The following is a 20,011-nucleotide window of genomic DNA, read 5'->3' on the forward strand; positions in this document are numbered from 1 at the left end:
CTAACTGTGTACCTTCTGGCTCCAGAACACCTGCCAAAGATTGACACAGTGCTACCAACTTATTATGGCTGGTGTCAGAGCTACATTGTCAGATGGTGACTGATCAAGTGTGGGGGAGGGGAAGACATGCAGTGTGGAGTTCACGAGACAAAATGGGAGAATCACTGTCCTCCATTTTTGGAATTTCTGCACACCACAGTTTTCTAGTTATTCTCAAAGGCTTAATCAGTGACCCAGCAGGTTTTATCTCTTTATTTTCGTTCTTATCCGTTGTATCTGCCGTCCTCCGTCATATTTGCGGCCTGTTCAGTCGGTGATTCATTCGCACAGCGTCTCTATCAGGGCAATCTTATTCTCTCCCACTCATTTGCGCACTTCTATTCTTTCTGTCATCGTCTTTCTTCTGACTTCGTCTTTGTTTTCTTACCTTTATATTTACACCCCTGTCAGTCCTTTCTCCTTCAAATCGTTGTCCTTGTCCCTACTTGGACAGTTTGTGTAAATGTACGTGCTTATACTTTCTGCCGTGTCCTAATTATGTAACCAAGGTGGCCAACATGTAAGGGTCTGTATCAGAGAAAGAAAATCTAAGCATCCTGCAACTCTGCATTTCCAGTAACTCCTAACTTTTTTTTTCTTTTTTAACCCCTAGCGACATTTTCGGTTTGGCCTTGCCTGCTTTTGTTTCCTCACAAGCTGCCACATTGAGGCGAGCACCCAAGGTCAGATCACAGTGCCCGAGCACACAAATAGCCAAGCTGTGTGTGTGTGTGTGTGTGTGTGTGTGTGTGTGTGTGTGTGTGTGTGTGTGTGTGTGTGTGTGTGTGTGTGTGTGTGTGTGTGTGTGTGTGTGTGTGTGTGTGTGTGTGTGTGTGTGTGTGTGTGTGTGTGTGTGTGTGGGGAGGGCTGGAGTGTCAGCAAAAGTGGGCAGGGATGGATGGTTGTGCCTTGAGGGTAAGAGGGTGATAGAGAGGGGGAGAGCGGTGCGGACATACAGGGGTACTCCCTTATGGGACCCAGTTGATTGCTTTTTCACTGTGTTACCCCCTTTTCCTTCCCCCCCTTCCTCTGCTCAGTATACCTCCGTCTTTCAGGTTCCATCTGTTTCTGGGCTCAGATGAGGACGATTGTTGTTGCTTCAGCACCTTCAAGCTTAGTGAATGGAGTGTCTTATATAACAAACAATAACGGAAGTGTCCAAAGGGAATTTTGGCTAATATCACGTTGTGTTGTTGATTGTGGTTTTAATGTTCAGACATTGTATTACTTGTTCAAATGTATGAGCTAAAAACACCAGAGTTTCAGTTTCTGTTTCAAACACCATGCAGCAGTGGTAGGTTCTTTCAGGTCCTTCGTGTGTGGGTGTCCTGCTAACTTGTCATATAACTCTGTAGCTGAACGAGGGTGTCAAGGCCAGCTGTGAATAAACCTTTAACTAACTCTTAGTGCTTCTTCTTCAGAGGAGTAATAGGCTCCAGAGCCGAGCTAGCGGCCTTGTCAGGCTGTACTTAGGCACAGTGTTGGTTTGTAGATGGAGATGGATGAAAGGTCATGGGATCTCTAACGTATTTACAAATCATCCTGAGGGGGAGCATGAGGGCCTGCATCTAAAATTCAAGGCGATCCATTTAATAGTTGGTGAGGTATTTGAGTCTTGATTAAATGGTGGACTAACCCAATTGACAGAAATATAGCAGGCTGGTAGGAACCTTGCTGCACTGAGTCTTATTCCCTGTAGGGGGCAAAGGATTCTCATAGCAGACATATCACATTAGATAAAGCAGTTTTGAATAATAAAATGAATGATGGCTGAATTCCGTTTAGCTGCTTTATTTTCAGGGTCCTGTTCATGTTTATACACCAACATTTCGATATTATTCCGATTCCGAATAATAAGACACTGCCACGTATACACCATTTTCTGATGAAGACTTGTGTATGTCCAAAGATTGACATACAGCAAAAAGACAACTGCTTGACACTGGGTTAAAAATGCAGTTAGTCATAATGTTGAGTCATCAGACTATTCTCTGCACAACGTAAATATGAATTGACTATTCTATTAGCCACTTATTTAAACATCATAATCAAAATGTCTTATCCAGAATAATGTGAACAGTCGGAATATTGCTGTCCATGTAAACGCAGCCTCTGTCAAACTGTCATTTCTTATTTTGACCCTTGAAAAGAACGGAGGCATTGCTAATGTTATCAGTAATACCAGGGCTTCTCCTACTATGACAAGTCAAACTGTCTGCTGAGAAGAAGGCCTGCAGGCTTAGTCATGGTGAGACACATTCAATTCAACTCCTGCTCCTCTACTGCTTACTCTGTAGTCAAAAGAGATGCTTCTGTTGTTTTTTTCCCCCCTGACCTCATATCTGCCAAATGGGGGAAGGGGCATCCTCGTTGAAAACATGCAGACGGGTTAATGGCTAAATGAAAGTCTTTGAGAGGGGAGGCATTTTAATATGATCCACAAACAAGGGCATGAGCAATCAAGCAGATTTTCTTCTTCATCTTCTTTCATCTTGCTTTTCTCTGAGACAGCTTTTGATCCGACCCCCCCCCTCCAAATTCCCCAACCCACATTGATTCACACTACAGCCATTTCTTTCGCCCCACCCTGCACTTTCTCGCCCGTTCTCTTTCTCTCCCTCGTTGTGCTTGTCTGGGCATCCTCAGGTCTTTTATAGCAGTCAGTGTAATGCTGCGAATGTCAAGGAAAAGCCTGGCTGCCTTTTGCACCTGTCGCCTCCACCACAAAGGCCTTTGATCAGTTTGTTACCAGAGCTAGTGATCTTGCCTCTCCGCTCCAGCGCTATATCCCCAGCAAGTACATTAGTGACGGTCTCTGCTAATTTCTAACTTCTCTGTGCAACTCTTTGCCTTGGTTGAGGAGCTGTGGGTGGCCGGGTAACTGGTAGATCTTTGTCAATCTTCTGTCCCGATGAGTAGCTACTGAGGCTGAAGTCTCACTTTTCAGTACTTCTGTATCCTCTCTACTGTGCTTGTCTGCAATGTAAGTTTTGTTTTTCAGGGAAAGCATCAGACAGTTGACCTTTAACTCAGATATTGATATTTTAGAGTTCAATAAAGGTAATTACAAAGAAGCTTTTGTAAACCTGTATTTTAAATGTTGGTAGGTTTGAGTAGCAAAACAACACACACATGGGGAAGTTGCTCCAATATTTGTTCCTTAATACATCCATATACCGAGCGACACAAAATTCACACTCATTTAAGCTCTGATTGGGTCCCCTCCAACTCCTGAGGGAAATATGTATTTTTCCTCTATGCTAACCACCTAGCTGCCAGCTTTGTCGGTACATTGTTGCTGTTGGGACAGTGATCATACATCCAGCTTAAGGTGATCTTCAAAAGAGTAGTGAGAATTAACTTGAAAGGTGAGTCCAGGCTGTAAAACCAAAACAAGAAGCTGAAAAACGATGAAGAGGGGGAGTGTTAATTCTTTGACATATTTCACATTGTATGCATAGCATAGCATTTTTGATAAGGATCCACTTAATGACTTTAAAGAGTTAAGAGTCAGACATATACTGAGCTCGACATTTTACCGTGAAAACATTGATAGTGTTCCATAGTGGTGAATTAAACTGTTTCTCACTTAGTCAAACATCTTTGTTGAATTTTGTTGCGTCCTTTCCAGCTGAAAAATACCCCAATTTTACTATTCTTTGATAAACTTGAAATAAAGACGATAATTTCTGGCAGTTTGATGAAGTGAAGCTTTGTTTTCTTTTTGTTGAAAGTGCAAGAAACAAATTCTGAGAAGGAAAAGTGTAGTTAAACAACCCAACCCGTAAAATCTTTTTTTCATTGTTGGCATTTCTTCTGTTCTCCTCTGCAGGTACACTTACACTCTGTGCCCATTCAATCAAGTCACACAAGAGGACACCGCAGGAACAGAGGTCTCATTAGGGTAAGTACCTCAATCACCCTCTCCTTTGACTGCACAGATACAATCTCCAACAATGACCAGTCACTGCAGGTCAGGGACAGTGGAGATATACGAAAAGCATTAACCAGGACTGGATGTACACAGTACAACGTTTGAGGGACATTTTTACCAAAGAGCTGAATGCGTTGAAGAAAACATTTTCACTTTTATTATAAAGCCAGAAAAACTATTTTCCTAAGGCCGCTTTATGGAACACAAAACAACACTGTTCCTGTCCTTGGTCTCTCATCACCTAATAGAGCCAGAAAAAACTTTTTCATTTCTTATTTACGCCACAGATAAATTTACTCAAGAAACATTCTTCATTTATTGAATGGCCATGAAACAATTCCCACCGCTGCCCTCCCGTGAAAGCTCTTTAATCATTGTTACAGTGCTCATGTGAAGTTACCCTAAAACCAATATTTGCGCTATTGATTTTTTTAATTGTTATTCATTCTGAGATATCATATGACCTTTGATCAATCGCTAACAGATGTCTATTATAGTTTTATTACCTTTTGATCAATGACAAACAGGGGGCGAGTTTCATATACTTCTGGGGTTATATTTCCTCAGCCCCAGAGGGTTTCAATTTCATCTCACGGATTATGCCCTGGCCTTTTACCATCCCCGTGGGATTGACTGTGTCGACTGACGGACTTCGGTGTGTATCAGAATGCCTGTGTGATAAGAGAAATGCCATTCAGTACCCAAAGCACCCTTGGATGTCTGAAGACGTGTTCATATTTTCCTCATTCCTCCCTTCCCAGGAGTGTCAGTATACTGATTGGATGTGATGTTGCTCGAAGGGAAACACAACCTTCATTGAAACAGTAGCTTTCTTGGTCAAACATGTCATCTTGATTCCTTTTTTCCCCCAGACTTGATTGAGTTTGAAACAGGGGTTGTCATTTAGTGGCTGAGCTTTACGTCTATATTCAGGCCCCCCCCCCCGGTCTCTTTGTAACATCTCTGTCAAACAGATGTAAGAAAGAAACATATACATCACACTGGTTTTCCTTGTTTTTGACTTCTTTGAATTTTTTATTTGAGGTGATAATTACGGGATGTCGCCTCACTGTCCTGTTCCGCTCTCTCATTAGCCTTAACCGTCAGCCATCCGACACGTTTATAGGGTGCAATTATGAAAACGCGATTCCATCGACATTGACACCCTCCAGGAAAAAGAAAAGCTTTTATCATCTGCCGCAGCACCACCCAAAAGAGGACGACTCAATTGCGGAGCCGCTTCGGTTGTGACCTGTTTTGCGAACAAGCAATATAAAAGCCCACATGACTGAGTCAAAATGTCAACAACAAGTGTCAAAACATTTTGAGTCCTTTAAGATGCCATTAGGGTTCCCTTTTCTATTGGCGGCTGTTGTGAGACGTTAAATGTGATTAATTTGCCGTTGTCCCTCCCAGCATTTATGTTTTTTTCTTTCACATGGCAAATTAATTGGAAATCTAAAGCAGGCCTGTGTTGTCTTATTTTGCACCGCCACCTCCCACACTACCCACTCGCTTTTGGAGCGGAAAGTGCGATGCTTCACCATGTTTTTAGCGCAGGAAAGGAGGCAGAACAGAATGCTAACTGTGAGTAATATGACCCCGGAGCGTCTGTGTGCCTGTCACTCAGGATGGTATGGAAGGGCAGAGGGACCAAACGCAACCAGTGGTCAAACACGTCTCTAACTCATGTGAGTCGGTTGCTCTGTTTGCAACAAAATCGCTGCCAAATGAGACTCGAGGGAAGAGATAATTTCAAATATGTATTTATATTTACAGCATTTAATGATGGACGTCGAGAAATATAAGAGACAGGCATCATCTCCTTCCTTCCCCCAGAAAGAATAGTTTGGTGAGAGTAATGCTAGTTCGATTCCTTACTTGTTTTATCACTCGCAAACACAAACACCTGATTGGTATTTTCTGGGTGTAGTCAGGCGGTGCAGCACTATATGATGTACTATACTGTTTCTAAAAAGTATACGTGTAATGGTTTTTGGGAAGGAGGGGTAGGGGAGGTACATGACTCATAGCTCGCACGCTGGGAATAAAGTTCATTTTTTATCCAGACAGACCATCAGTCACCCCTCGCAGAATATGGCCGGGCCTCCTGATATCAATCTGCATGGAGGCATCCTCCTTCTCCCCAGAGGGGGTGAGGGGGGAGTGCTTTGATTTAAACGGCAGCATTTATCACACCTGCTCCAGCTTCCTAAAGGACAACCATGTGAGAAAGAGAGAAAAAAAGGGCGGGGTGGGGGAGGAGAGAAGGAGAAACCGCATTAACATGTGTGTCCCGTCATGGAAGTGTGAAGCTGGAACTGTGACTATCAGCGCAATGACATCGCTAATGCTCCCTTGTACCATTTGCTCTAATTTGTATTAGTTATGTTACGTTTCTGCTGTGTTAAATGGATGGTGTTGCTGCTGCATTCTGATTATAGCTCATGGCCACCACTCAGTTTGTGAAGTGCGTCAAGGCTCATAAAAGTTGAAATTGTTCCCTGAGCCCTAACCTTCCTTCATGCTTGGTTTTGCAGCATAGTTGGCACTAGACCATTAACTATACAAATGTTCTTAAGGAACAATAAATCAGCCTGGGAACATTCTTTAGTAGCCGCTTGCTCTCATAGTGTGGCCACACACAGAGCCATAAAGATTTCATAAGGCACGGCAGTCATGCTGTATGCTCCCAATTATCTGTAAATGTAGATATTATACAACTCATATTCACCCCTTGAATTCCAATGTCTCCGTTTTCCATTCCGCTTTTTCTGCCTTTCGGTCTCAGCAGCTCAACCGCTTCCTGAAATGGCCGTTGTAACAATAACATCAGCAACGATAATGATAACAGAGTAGGAGAAAATGCTTGCATTGCGACAAACACCATCCCGCTCTGACAGCGTCGTCCATCTTCATAATGTCCACACCCCCGCCCGCGCCAGACACGCTGGGTACAATGACAGGACAGCAAACACGAGCTTTTTAAAATGCGGACAATCTGAAAAGACAAACAAATACACACATGCATGAATCCGTAATGTGCAGTCGCAGTACAGGGCGGGTACTGCTGTACGCTGGTACAGCAGCACCCGCTTATACGAGCTTAAAAAGAACAAAAATATTGACTTTACGCCCTGATGGAGGAGGAATCAACACAAACACACACACACTGCATACTGTACATTGATTGAAACATTGATTACCTTTTGTCACCAGTGTGCCACATTCATTTCCCACCAGCTTCCGTGTTATTGACGTATCGCTCGACAAATATCACCATTGAAGTGTGAGTTGCTATCAGTGATAGTAAATGATGACGCATCGAAGGATGTGCTGCGCTGGGTGTCACAGGTTTCGATTTCGACCCGATGGTCATTTCTGAGGCTGCAGTTTGTTGTGGCGCTGAGCGTGTGATCGTATTGATGACCGCCCCCATTCCTAATTACACATTAATGTAATTTATGCATCAGCAGCTCAGGCAGCAGATTTCTAGTGTCTCTGTACGTTGCCTTAAACAACTCAAAGGAATAAGATTGACAATTTGGTAAAATAAATTGTATTCTGAAGCTAAGCGGGGTTAACATGAAGATTTTTTTTAAAGTGTGATAAGAACACTTATTAAAATGAAACTGTCTTTAAGAAAAACTATTTTGAACTTATACTTTTTTGTTTAAACAAGGTCTTGTTCACTAATATGGAGGAGGCGGCATTTATGATCTATACTGCAGCCAGCCACCAGGGAGAGATTGAGACATTTTGGCTTTGACTTAACCTAATATAAGGTCTATATGCCCCCCCCCTCAAAAAATGTCTACTGCTCTTTATACTGACCTATTACAATGCAAGTTCCAGCTGATTGGGTTAGGTGTTAGTTTTTTGGTGGTAAATGAGAGTTTTCATTGGTCAGAAATCTAGGCAAAGGAAATAAAGGTCTTAATCTAATGCAACATTGCATTTGGTCATCCTGTGTGGGATCTGGAGGCGAGCAGGGGTTTAAATTTTTTAAATGAAATACACCATAATGGATATCATAGAGTACTGATTGAATGCAGTGTCATTTTACCGCTGTTGCAGAAGAGCTTAAGCACAAACTCCATTTCTCAAAGTGTGGATCTGACTTTTAACAAGAAAGTGTGATACAATCAAATATATAACACCAGCTCCTTCCCGTTAGCGGCGGGCCCCCGGTCTATAACCTAATTTTCATTTGTTTTAAATGACTGTAAAAGCATTCAACGGCACAGCTCACTATCAGTAACTATTTAAAACACAAGTCTCAGGAAGAACATTGTCAACATCCAGTAATTAGCTTAGTATTCAAAACATTCCCTGCTAACGACTACAACTATAAAAAAAAGAAAAACACTCCTCTTCAAAGTGTGCCCTCACAACAGCGCTTGGCCATAATAACCTTTCACCGTGAGCAGAAGTGCATTTGCAATATTTATGTTGCCGCTTTTAGAGTAAGCTCAGGATAAATACATGGAAATAGCTCCTGGCCGTGGTGAGATAGGAGAGACAGAGAGGGTTGAACTTGGAAACCTTCATTCTGTATCCTGATGAAAGAAGTATTTTCATTTGCTAAGACCGAACATGCAGAAATTATTTGGACTAAGAGGGAAATCTTGATATGTTTCATCAAAACAAAAAATTTAAAAAGATGAATTGTAGATTGTTTCTTAGGGGCATTTTCTGCCAGACAAAGGAGGGCGGGGTGATTCAAAGGAGGAGGAAAAGATCAGTTGAGGGGTCATCCAATGAGGTTTTGTTTTGGGACTCCAGGGAAATCAGGTGGCCACGCAGTCAGGGTCGCGGGGGTCGGCGTGTGTCGCCCGGCAAAGGTCAAGGAGCCCGGGCCTTCTTTTGTGCGGGGGTCAGACCGCTCTGCACTCGTCATCATCGAGGGCGCACAGGCGGAGAAAAGGCAGTGCTGGAATAGTGCGGGGCCCGGCAAGCAGCTTGCTTGTTCACCCTTTAACCTTGGAAACACACTGTGTTTGACGGTCCAAGCTTGGAATACGTCCAAAGCTGAAAACAGGACAGACAAAGCCGGAATATTAATAATATCTCCTAGACACTGCTGGACAGATCTGAATATACAAACCGTTAAAGACCTACAAAGGGAGACATTTCTCTCCACTCTGCTTATGACTCATATTGTACAAACAAAGGAAAACATAGCTGTGGAAGGTTAAAAATGTTCTGACGTATGGATATTGTGAGTGAAAGAGATGCAGGGGCTGTAGAGGTAGGCACAAGTGCTGCTGATATTCTACTTATTCGAGGAGAAGAAAAAATGAGAAAAAGGGGCATTGTGACACTTAAAAGAGAGATTAAAAAAAAGGCTATTAGTGTTGTCAGTCACTCCTGCAGGTTCATATCGCTCAGTATTCAAACCCAGAGGTCTCGCTAGAGCTGCTTTATTGAACAGTAGATTTTCAAACAGCAAACAGTGGAGCAGTGGGGTAGCCTAGCAACATTGAAACCACAGTGAATGACTGCGTGTGCCCACTGCTACTGATGGAGCCAGGCAGTTGAAAAATGACAGCACAGAGCAACCCCAGAGAGAGTGGGATGTTCTGGCCACCGTGGAAAATACAAATAGGTTGGCTGTTTGTAGCGTTTTACTGGAGACATACGCAGGCTTTTTACAGATCTGCCCTTTTTTTTTTGACCCACGTACAGATTCAGCATAACAACACTTTCTCCCACCGACTGCCAGGCTGGTGGTGACCCTATATTGTTTTTTTTTTTCTCCCACCGTGCAGTTCCTGTAGCGCTCTAAATAAAAGATCCCCCAGAATGTAAGAGAGAAAATCTCCAGGTGCTGAGAGAAAGAGGTGCAGCGATGTGGATGCCTCCAGGCTGCCAGGCTCCTTTTAAGGGCCTTAGCTGAGCAAATTTATTGGCTCTACTCTGTGGACACGGTAAAATGGAAAGATGCTCATTTGATCAATAAGAGTCAATTTGGCATGAGGCCGCCTAAAAAAAGCCAAACGTTTTTTTTTTTTGGAAGATCTAAAAAGGAATCAAACTGTGATGGAAATCATGTCCCTTCTCCGTCGAAGATTAATTACTGCTCACTGGTCGTTCTCGGGCATGTAAAAACAGGAGAAAATTACTGCGGCTAATTATCTGGATTGGTGGCCATTTTATTGCACAGCAATCGCGAGGGAGCTGTAAGATTATTACTGTTAAAGCGCTCGAGCACAAGCGGGTTACAAATGAGCACAAAGAAACTGAAAGGCTACCTGGGATCGAATCAGGGAAATGAGACAGTTCCACTCCTCTCGACCAAAATGATCGGACTCAGGGGCGGAAAATACAAAAAGGGTAATTTTGGTAATTTTGATACTTGAAGATATGAGTCAGCAAACGATGTTAGATGAAGAACAAGGACAGGAACGTAGGAGCAACATAACCTGAAAGGGAGATTGTGATCCAAGGCAATGAGTATTAACTGCATACAATGTTATGCTATCAGGCTGAAATAACCTAAAGTCATTACAGTCACCAAATGACAGAACCATTGGGTAATTTTACTGCCTGAATCATCATAGTGGGCATTATCTTAATATTACATCTTACATCTTCATTTCCTTTTAAATTAACCTGCACAGGATACAAGAACTTGAGGCTACACAATTTAGTTTCTTGAATATCATCCTGACGTGTTTATGAAGGGCTGACAAAACCTCAAAGATTCCTTTCTTGAGATTATACACGAATGAAAGCATAACTATGAATGATGAGTTATAAATATTCCGTTTCTGCCGATAGATCCTCAAATACTCCACCAGACCATTAATTGATAAACAGTTAGCTTTGATTTGCAATGCGTTGAATGAGATTTTTCTTACTTCTGGAGATTATCCAGTTTGTGTCCATACGTTATAAATCTGTATAAAGTACAAATGTGTAAAATCCAGATCGTTTCTTCTACAGCCAACATTCTTTTTCAGGTGATTCCCCTCAATGAGAGCAAATGGACATTTTCTGGTTATTATACCTTTGTAAAAACATTTAATTCCCTCAAAGTCACATTTCAAAGTTTATGCTGTAAACACTACCCTGTGTTATAGCTGGAATAAATTTACGACGATCTGTCTCTAATCTACAGACACATATCTTAGATTTGAATATTTGTGCAAGTTTTCAGTAAAAGTTCAACAAAGTGCTACTGTCCTTCATACATAATGCAGATTAAAGTGTTCATCAAACTGTCACATCGAAAACAAGCACAATAACATTTACTTAATGAGTAGAAAGATGCTCCCTTTCATGTGTTCATATCAGAGCTCGTCCTGTCCCTTCATTGTTTTGATAGGCTTCTTCTCTTTTTTTTCAGTGCTGATGCATTTTATAATTAATTATTTTTCTCATCTTATCTAAGCCGTAATGATTTAACCCGCAAAGTAGCGATGGTTCCACTGGAACAAGTGCATAATTATACATTTAAGTGTTCTACTTAATGCGCTCATTTTCAAGCTGTCAAGGTCATTCGCTGGAGTGCCATTAGCAAAGAGAGGGCCCCTCTCTACCTGGGAACATTGCAGCCGCTTAGTGCCCGGCACTCAAGAGGAGCAGGCCGGGTTGCATGAGTGCAGACACAGAAACTCATACGACACACACACACACTGATGTAGACCACGTTACGCCTGTGTGTGTATATTTGTGCGACTCGATGTGCCCATCCTTCATCAGACAATCAAGGTGAAGGGGTAATGACTCTTGTGTGTCTGAGGAGAGGGTTAAAATAGTAGGCAGTGGAGGATGGGGGTGGGGGGGGTTGACACTGTGAACCCCCGATGGCCTTTCCGCTGGGTCGCCATGGCAACATCTCGCCCGGTCGTTAATGAGGCACAAGTGAGCTGTAACAGAATACTGATTCGGGTTTGACATCAGCCCCTGATTCATATCTGTCAGGAGCTGTTGATGAAATAGGCACCCTGAGTTTGTTGTGTAACCGCACAAGAAGTGGCCTCAGTGTTTATGCAGCGAAAAGCAACAGCAAATGTGCCAGGGATGTTACTCACTAATTTTATAGGTGATGCAAAACACATAATTATAAAAAAAATATATAAATATAAATATTAAACAGAAACATCTAGCATGCTGCCTGCAGTTCCAACACCTGACCTGTCAAGGTTTATTTATATCCCTGCATTCATTAGTATGTATAAAGTAATAATATATAAAAAATACGGCTCTGCACTCAATTATTCGCAAGCAAAGAAAAATATAAATGCTTTTTCTTTTCTTTTTTTTTCGTGAAAGCAAAGCCCCGACTGAGCGTGTGCCCTTCACATGTTCCAAATGCATATGAATTATTTATGAAGGTGCCGGGCACAATGGGTGGTAGAAGCATCAGTGACTGGCACGGTAATGACGGTCGCCGGGCTCATCTCCGAACGCCGCTCGCTGATTGGTGACCTTACGCGAGTGGCAGAGGTCAGCGGTGCTTGGCTATGAGAATGGCGGCCCCTCTTTCTCTTTTTCCTAGTGAAGCGACGAATCCAAATTACCCAGCAGCTCCCAAATTGCTCTGTCTACCTGCCAGTGCAGCGCCGCGTCTCATGCTGTAAATGATTAGCACATTAACGGCATAGTGAGGGGACTAACTTGCTGCTCCAGACCCCTTGTTAAAGCAGTGGAAAGCATCGCCGTGAGGTATAATTCATTGCAGAGGCAGCTAATGAGTGGATGCTACAGTGGGGAGGTGACAGTAATAAGTAGAGACGTTACAGCGTCTTAACACAGGTACTGTTTGTCATTAGTAATGCGAGAGGTGAGGATTTGGAATGGTTAGAGAAGTATTTACATGGAATCGGATGCTGAGTTGGCGCCTCCTATCTCTGACAGTCAGTGTGACCTTCCTTGATACTGATGCTCGGTAATAACACAAAGTGATGGGAGTTGCCTGTAGGGCTGCTGGGTATCATTCGAAATATTTAAATACTGGTGCCAGGAAAAAGTATTTGAGTCCTGGCATCTCATGTTTTTTTTTTTGTTAAGTCACATTGGAAATATTAAAATGTCTTTTATTTTATTGTTTTCTTTCTCCATTTGCTTTTGAGCTGTTTCAAAGTAGCACTTAATGGTCAATACTAATGGTATTCAGTAAACGCCTGTTCATCTGCCCAGGCCCAAGAGTCACCTTATTATAAATGATAGATCCATGCATTACTTACATATTTTTTAGGATTTAATTTATGGCTAGATTTATATACCGTTTTTGTTTTCCAATCTGATTTAATGCCACTTACTGGCCCGTCATTGCTTGTTGGAGAATTTGAAGTCGTTTCTGTTATATTTTGGAAAACGAAGATGTGTGGATGGACCTTTTTTCAAATCAGAGGAATAATATCAAATCTAAAAAATATCAGCAGCCTTCATGTACCTTAAACTGTATAATTTCCTTTTTCTTTCCAAATTGTACAAACTCATAGATACCAGCCCCCTTTTATCAAGATTCGTGAATTACTCCCTGGGATAAGAAATATGAGGGATCGTTCTTGGCCCATGTTCCATCATTCCAAGTTTCATGGAAATCTGTTCTGTAGTTTTAATGTAATCCTGCTTACACAGAGACAGGGGTGAAAACCGAACATCCAGGGTGGAGGTAATTACTGAAGTTTAAACCTTGAATCTAAGTGTTCTCGTCTGTTTTGGTCTTTATCGTCACAGTTTGTGATCATAAAATTCCTTCGCACGCAGTCGAAGTACGTAAACAAGTGTCGTACATATGCAGGCTGCTTTCTAATGTCACAAACACACAGAGAAAACACTGAAGGCAAATGAGCATATTTATATTCAGTTTACTTGAGGAAACCACAGACACACCAAACAGGGCCACCATGATGTTCTTTTCTCCCTGTGGTTTTGCTCATCTAGTTTCTCTCCAGTGAAGGCCCAGGGTCTCAACACACACAGACACACATTGCACGTGCACAAACACACCCTTTTGGCCCAGATCTCTCCCCCTCCTCAGTATCTGCAGGGTGTTTAAACACCAGAGTAGAGTTGTCTAAATGATAATTGCTTCTGAAAGGTTGCCTTGTGACTATATCAGAGGGGGTAACTCTCCACTCAGTGTTGAGCGAGATTAGCCGTGGATCTTCGGGATTTATCACTCGAGGCACGGGGATTAGCGCCGCGGTGAAGTTTAAAACAGAATCAGTGGCGACTGCATCATTTTAAAGAAATAAGAGGAGCTTATATCAGCTCAAGCCATTATCAGAAGAAGAAAAGGACGCTAACAAGCTTTTTTAATGCTAATTATTCCTAATGAGGATTAGATTATGGGGAAAAAAAACTGTAAAACAATATTCACGGACCAATTTTGTCAAAACAGCACTCTACATGTTCTTCAAAAGCTGTAAGTTTGGACGTTGGAATGGTATTATATTGTTTTTATATTATTTATCTGGACTTTCTTCAGGAAACTGAAAGAGCTCAAACCCACTTGAATGCTTTTTTTGTGGGACCTGGATGTAATTAAATCACACTTCCATCTGCATCACACCTTAGTGATTCAGAGATGAAATTAAATGAAATACACTCCTTAAGGTTCGCAGGTAGCGGCTGAGTTCTCCAAGGCCCACTATCTCACAATAGAAGGCAAATGCAGGGATAATGGATTTAGCCGGGCGAGACATGCTGCTGTTACAGGTTTTTCTGTGATGGAAGGTGCATTAGATGGCATTAGAGGAGTGGGGGGGGACAAAGAATGAGTCATATCCCAGATATCTGTAAATAAGATTCTTGACGTTTTAAGTCTTTAAAAGTAGCAATATGTTCCATCATTAATCATTCAAAGGGAATCCACATTTGAAAGCCTGTCCCCTTCCCTGTCTCCATGTGGTCTGAAATGTGTTTCCACAAAAACTGGTGTGAAAAAGTGATTTACTCTCCACTGCCAACGTTAATCTATTTCAATTTTTTGAATTATCTTCACTTCTGTGTATTTTGTTGGACTGGAAACAGAAAAGCTTCTGGAAATCCGCGTTCTGAATAGTAATGTCGAGCTGTTTTGTTGGGCAGACCAACAGGGTTTTACAGCCTGGCTGCAGTAAAACAGGTGCAGTGGATTCTTCCAACATGAAGAGAATACATACACTAACCCAGATAATTTAAGGAGACTGGCCCCTGCTGCATCGTGTGCATCACCGCGGCTGCAGCTTAAAGCCAAACTGTGATAAATTGAATGAGAGAATGAAGTTGTCATTGAGCCAGGGGGGTCTATTTTTGCACATTTGGGTTGTGCTATATTGTCTGACACAGAGTCAGAGTTTCATAGACTAATGTTAATACCATGAAATTTAGCAATAAGGTGCAAGGTGCTGTGTTTTTTCAGAGGTGTAAATAACTAGCTGGGCACTTTTCTGATGATAAGCGTGGAATGACTATAGCAAATGGGCCGTCAATACCGAGTGCAGGTATTATTACCGGGAATGATCTGTCAATAAGATTCCTCCTTTGTGTCCAAATGACTGGAGTGTGTCGGCCTCATCTCCGTGATAGCTCAAGCCTAATTGACAGGGCCCACGCTGCCTCCTGGGGCCACGGGAGGGCTGACAGAGCGAGAATGGAGATGAAGGGAGGAAGTGAGCGAAGGTGAGGTGTGAGAGTGAAGTGCGTTAGGGGATTGGGGGGTGGGGGGGCCTTGCGATGGACTAGGAAGGCGCGGAGGTGATGCTCAAGGGGATCGCTGGTCAACTAGTGGCGAGAGCCGGAGCACTGTCGCACACTCACCGCTCGCCGTGTGTGCCGGCCCTGACAGCAATCCATTTGAGGGCCTCCTGGTGCTAACAGAGTGCTAAAACCCAATCAAACGGGCTGGAAGGAGAAAGGCGAGACGCTCGGGCCCAGTCGGCTTCCACTTGTGTGAGCAATTCACCTCTGACTGACCTGTTCAGGCTTCTTAAATAAGCCATGCACATCGCGGTCTGCAGAGAAGCAACACTCAGGGACCCGGAGACAGCCACGTGTCTATAGAAGCTGTGTCTATAAAAGTGCTTTTGGAAATCAAAGAGACCTCCACGTTTCCAGTCAAGGTCAAATGAGAGTAAAACAGCATTTAAAGAAATGTGGTGGATTAATTTAGTTTTTTGGACGACCAGACAAAAAAGTTATGTTTTTACAGCCCTTCAAATTTTTGAACCTTTAACGATTTGTCTAATTTTTTGAGATTTGAGATTACCTTTGCTTTATGTGGATAAATGTGTTTATTAATTTGAGCTGAGCTGGTTTATGGCTTGTGGTTTGTCAAGGGACAGATTGTATACAAATGTCAAAACGCTTTGACACAAGGATTCAATGTCAGGCCACTAACATCAATTATCAAGACTATTAAAGATATAATAATAGGTCATGAAATACAGCTCCTATAATAAGAAAAGCAGGCGCAGACGAGATCCTGCTACTTTAATCTCCTGCGGAAAGGTCAGTGTGGGCACATTGATCAAGAGTTGTGCACTCGTGACAGGGTAGGCATTGCAGAGAAAAGCACTTAGGCATATTAAAAGTAAAGTTGAATTTATAGCCTCTAGTCGCTCTTTATCCAGAATGATTAACAGATAATTGACAAGCCATTGATTAAAAAAAGACTCCTGCAGGCCGTCAGGTTTTTCTTCCATTGACTGTTTTATGTTTCCCCCGAAAATGAAAAGATTGATTTCATAGTTTATCCTCTGTCCTGAGTGTTTTTGCAGTGCAGGCAGAAAACAGTTGCTACCCGATGTGGGGCAGAGACCTGTTTCAGTCAATTCTTCAGTCCGTGTACCAAACTCAGAACCGATTGTCTTCCCCTCTAACAGGATTACAATGTTTTACAAAAAAACCACACTCACACCAGCAGCACGACTGCAGGCGTCGCCACCTTAAAGAGACTCAAGGTCAACAAGAGATCAGAGGAAATGAGCTGGTGGAAGTTAATAAAATGGCATCTGTCCGTGCTGTGTTGGCCTCAGTCCACTGGCGTCCTGGTTTGCTTTGGTTTCCTAATTCCCTTTGAAATATTTGGTGAGAACGTAATTAGCTAGCACCGGGCAGCGGTTGCCCATTTGAGATGGGCTCCTCTTCACCGTCCCTGGTGTGTTATTGCATATTAACTCTGACAAAATTGTAATTAATACCCCCCCACCCCCCCCTCCATTGTTGAAGAGGAGAAGGGATGCTGGAGCGCTGGTGCCAGGAACCAAAGGAGGGGAAGTGCCAGACTCGTCGTCTTGCCAGCTTTTTATTTTCACTGGGAGAGAGTGTTCTCCAGTAATAAGCCAGTGGTGTTTATAAAAATAATATGTTTCTCTCCTCAAATTGTCCCAACTGTTTATATTACAGATTTTTGTTTGGCTTGACTAATAGATTCCAACTCTGGCAGACACTCTGTCAAAGTTTCAAAGGAAAGATAAAACCAAAATTGTAAAATTTTATGATGTGATATGTTTTTTGGATTTCAGGAAGTGGGGGATGTGGGCAGGAACACAGAAGAACCAGTACAGTCAGATGGTGTATGAAAATGGAGAGCCCTGCTGGCAAGGAGGTTCACGCAGCGCCACAGTGAGTACGACAAGTGTCTCACACAAAAACATACACGCCGACGGAGCATATGAGAGCACGGAGGCAGGGCAGAATAAACTGATAAATAGACAGATGAACAAATTGTAAGCGCACACTGGCTGTCAAATAAACAGATGATGCAGCGAAGAAAGAGGGAACAAAAAGAAGACAGAAGCCTAATGAGGGCTCTGTTGTTGTTTTAGTGAATGAGGACATTTTTACACTTTAATAAAGTTGGTATGAAAATGACCAAGTATGCTTTTAATCATCTGTAATTTACATAAACTACGATGTTGGGAATATAAAATATCTTCATGTATACCCAACCCACACATCCCTTTATGTACTGAGAGTTGAAGCTGTTCCTGCATGTTTAATATCATTTTTTTCCCTGTTTCTTCTTTACGTCCTCCTGTCTTGACAATTTTCCTATCACGTACATATTTAAACAGTTTGCCATGGTCGTCTCATCTGTTGCCGAAGATGGATTGGGCTTCATTTCTTGTAGCATAGCATTAATATCACCCTGTTGTTGCTCTGTTGGTGTAATGATGGAATTATAGCTATAGAAATGGATTTATCAACAAACCAGGTTAACATGAAGTTAGAGGAGAAAGTCTCTGATATAATCCTGATCCAAAATGAAGGCTTTGTGTTCTCTGAGCTGAACGAAACTTGGCCCCCTCTGAGATTTTTCCGCCGCCACCTCAGAATAATAGAGATGAGTGCAGCTTCATATGTGGTGCTCCGCCAGTATTAGATTCGATTTTTTGTTTAGTGCCGATTTTAGAAGAAAAAATGACACACAATGAAACACAGGAAACTTGCTGGGCTTATTTTGAGGTCTGTACCTTAATGTCGTTAAGGTTTCACAAAATTAGACATTGCAAAGTTGACATGCAGGGAATAATATGACTGCTGATGAGAGTAAGCAAATAGAAAATAACATCTATTACCAATACCAACACAAGTTGAAACAATGTGGTCTACACTTTACCTTTGGATCATGTTGGACTCTCAGGTGATTTATACAGACTCATACCCCTTTTTCAAATAAGACAGAGAAATCTCTTTTGTAACCCACTTTAGAAAAACACTCTTTCCCCGACAACAACAACCCAAAGATGCTGCAGAGCCACGACTTGAACCATCCACTTGACAAACTTGAGTAAACTGCAGAGAGACACACGGACTGAGAGAAAACAGCCAAACAAAGCTCTCTGCACACACTCTCTGACAATTTAAAGCATTCTCACGCTCCTCACAAACACACACACACGTCCTGTGCGTGTGCATCTCAGCTGTGGAGAGTCAGTCAATCAGTGGGAGATGTTCATGGCGCGTTCAGCCGCCTGGCAAAAACATGTTTTGTCCAAAGTAGAGTGATGGAAGCTGACTTGCTTCTCTCTCTGTCAGTCCACATTGATCTTTACAGCTAATGCTGCTTTCTCTTTTTTCTCTCCGCTTCCCCCTCGTCTGTTCTCCATCTTCCCAGGGTTCCCTCCTCCTTCAGTCACCCCTGTGACTTCCATTTATATATTTTCTTTTTCTGCGCGAGAATTAGCTCAATTAAAAATGTAGCACATTTAATCATCTCATTTTCTTTGCCTGGCCCCCCTCTTCAAATCAGAGTCCAATAAATGTCGTTTGCGAATGCATGTACTCGTACCATCCAGGGGCCCCCTTTGAAAAGACTAAACTGAATTCCTTTGATACGACCTCCTAGCCGTGTGCAGTCGGCATAAATGAAGTCTCGTCAGAAGTCGACGCTCATTATATTTGAAATGCTGAACCTCGTCTTTGGGTAGCGCTCTCTCTTTCTGCTCTGAAACACACTTCTCCCTTTATACTTGACTAGTGGGACCAGTGATGTATTGTTTCACTGGTGGATATAGAGGTAATCCAAATTCAAGCAGTGTGCAGTGCATCTGGAGTCCGTGGGGAAGGCTGAACTCAACTGTTTCAGTTATTAATTAAATTCAAAGTGCTGGTCTGTGGCTGCTACATGGGAGCAGAGGGTTGAGGTAGAGCTAGCACAACCGTAGCTGTGGCAGAGGAGGATATCTGAATGAAAGATGGTTGATTTTGTGTTCATGGTCATCATTTATACTCAGAATATTATACTCACTAAGGTCATTGCTAACAGGAAGGAGACTTGAAACAGAGGAATTAAAGTCCCAGAGTCAAAGCTCTGGGACAACTGTGATGTTGTTTTTTGACCAAGCTCACACAAAGGCAATAAAAAAAAAAAAATCAAATGCATTTACTTGTAAAACTTAAAGAATCGAATTATTATTATTATTCCCCCCGACACAAATCTATGGCTCTGGCACCTGCAAGTCCAAACTGGACGACCAATAACAAACCCACCTTGTCTCAGCGAGCGGCACAAGCCCCCTTAATATCTGCATGCAACAAGATACTAAGTGACACAACAATAGTCTCTATTTTTAATGCAAAGTGCGGGACATGACC

At 42.4% G+C, this 20,011-nt stretch overlaps 1 protein-coding gene across 4 annotated transcripts in view; it reads left to right on the top strand.

The window, feature by feature from the left end:
* The window catches only part of LOC128430216 (glucosidase 2 subunit beta), a 126,191-nt gene that overhangs the window by 87,178 nt on the left and 19,002 nt on the right, over nt 1–20,011 (top strand). For all 4 annotated transcript variants that reach the window (XR_008333975.1, XR_008333976.1, XR_008333977.1 and 1 more), the window contains exons 13-14: nt 3,872–3,943; nt 17,437–17,536. Coding sequence is in view for 1 of the 4 variants with exons in the window: in XM_053416209.1 (XP_053272184.1) it covers nt 3,872–3,943; nt 17,437–17,536 (172 nt within the window). In the remaining 3 variants the exon portion in view is untranslated. The remainder of the gene's footprint in view (nt 1–3,871; nt 3,944–17,436; nt 17,537–20,011) is intronic.

The sequence above is a fragment of the Pleuronectes platessa genome, chromosome 23, assembly GCF_947347685.1.
Source record: "Pleuronectes platessa chromosome 23, fPlePla1.1, whole genome shotgun sequence".
Classification (NCBI taxonomy): domain Eukaryota; kingdom Metazoa; phylum Chordata; class Actinopteri; order Pleuronectiformes; family Pleuronectidae; genus Pleuronectes; species Pleuronectes platessa.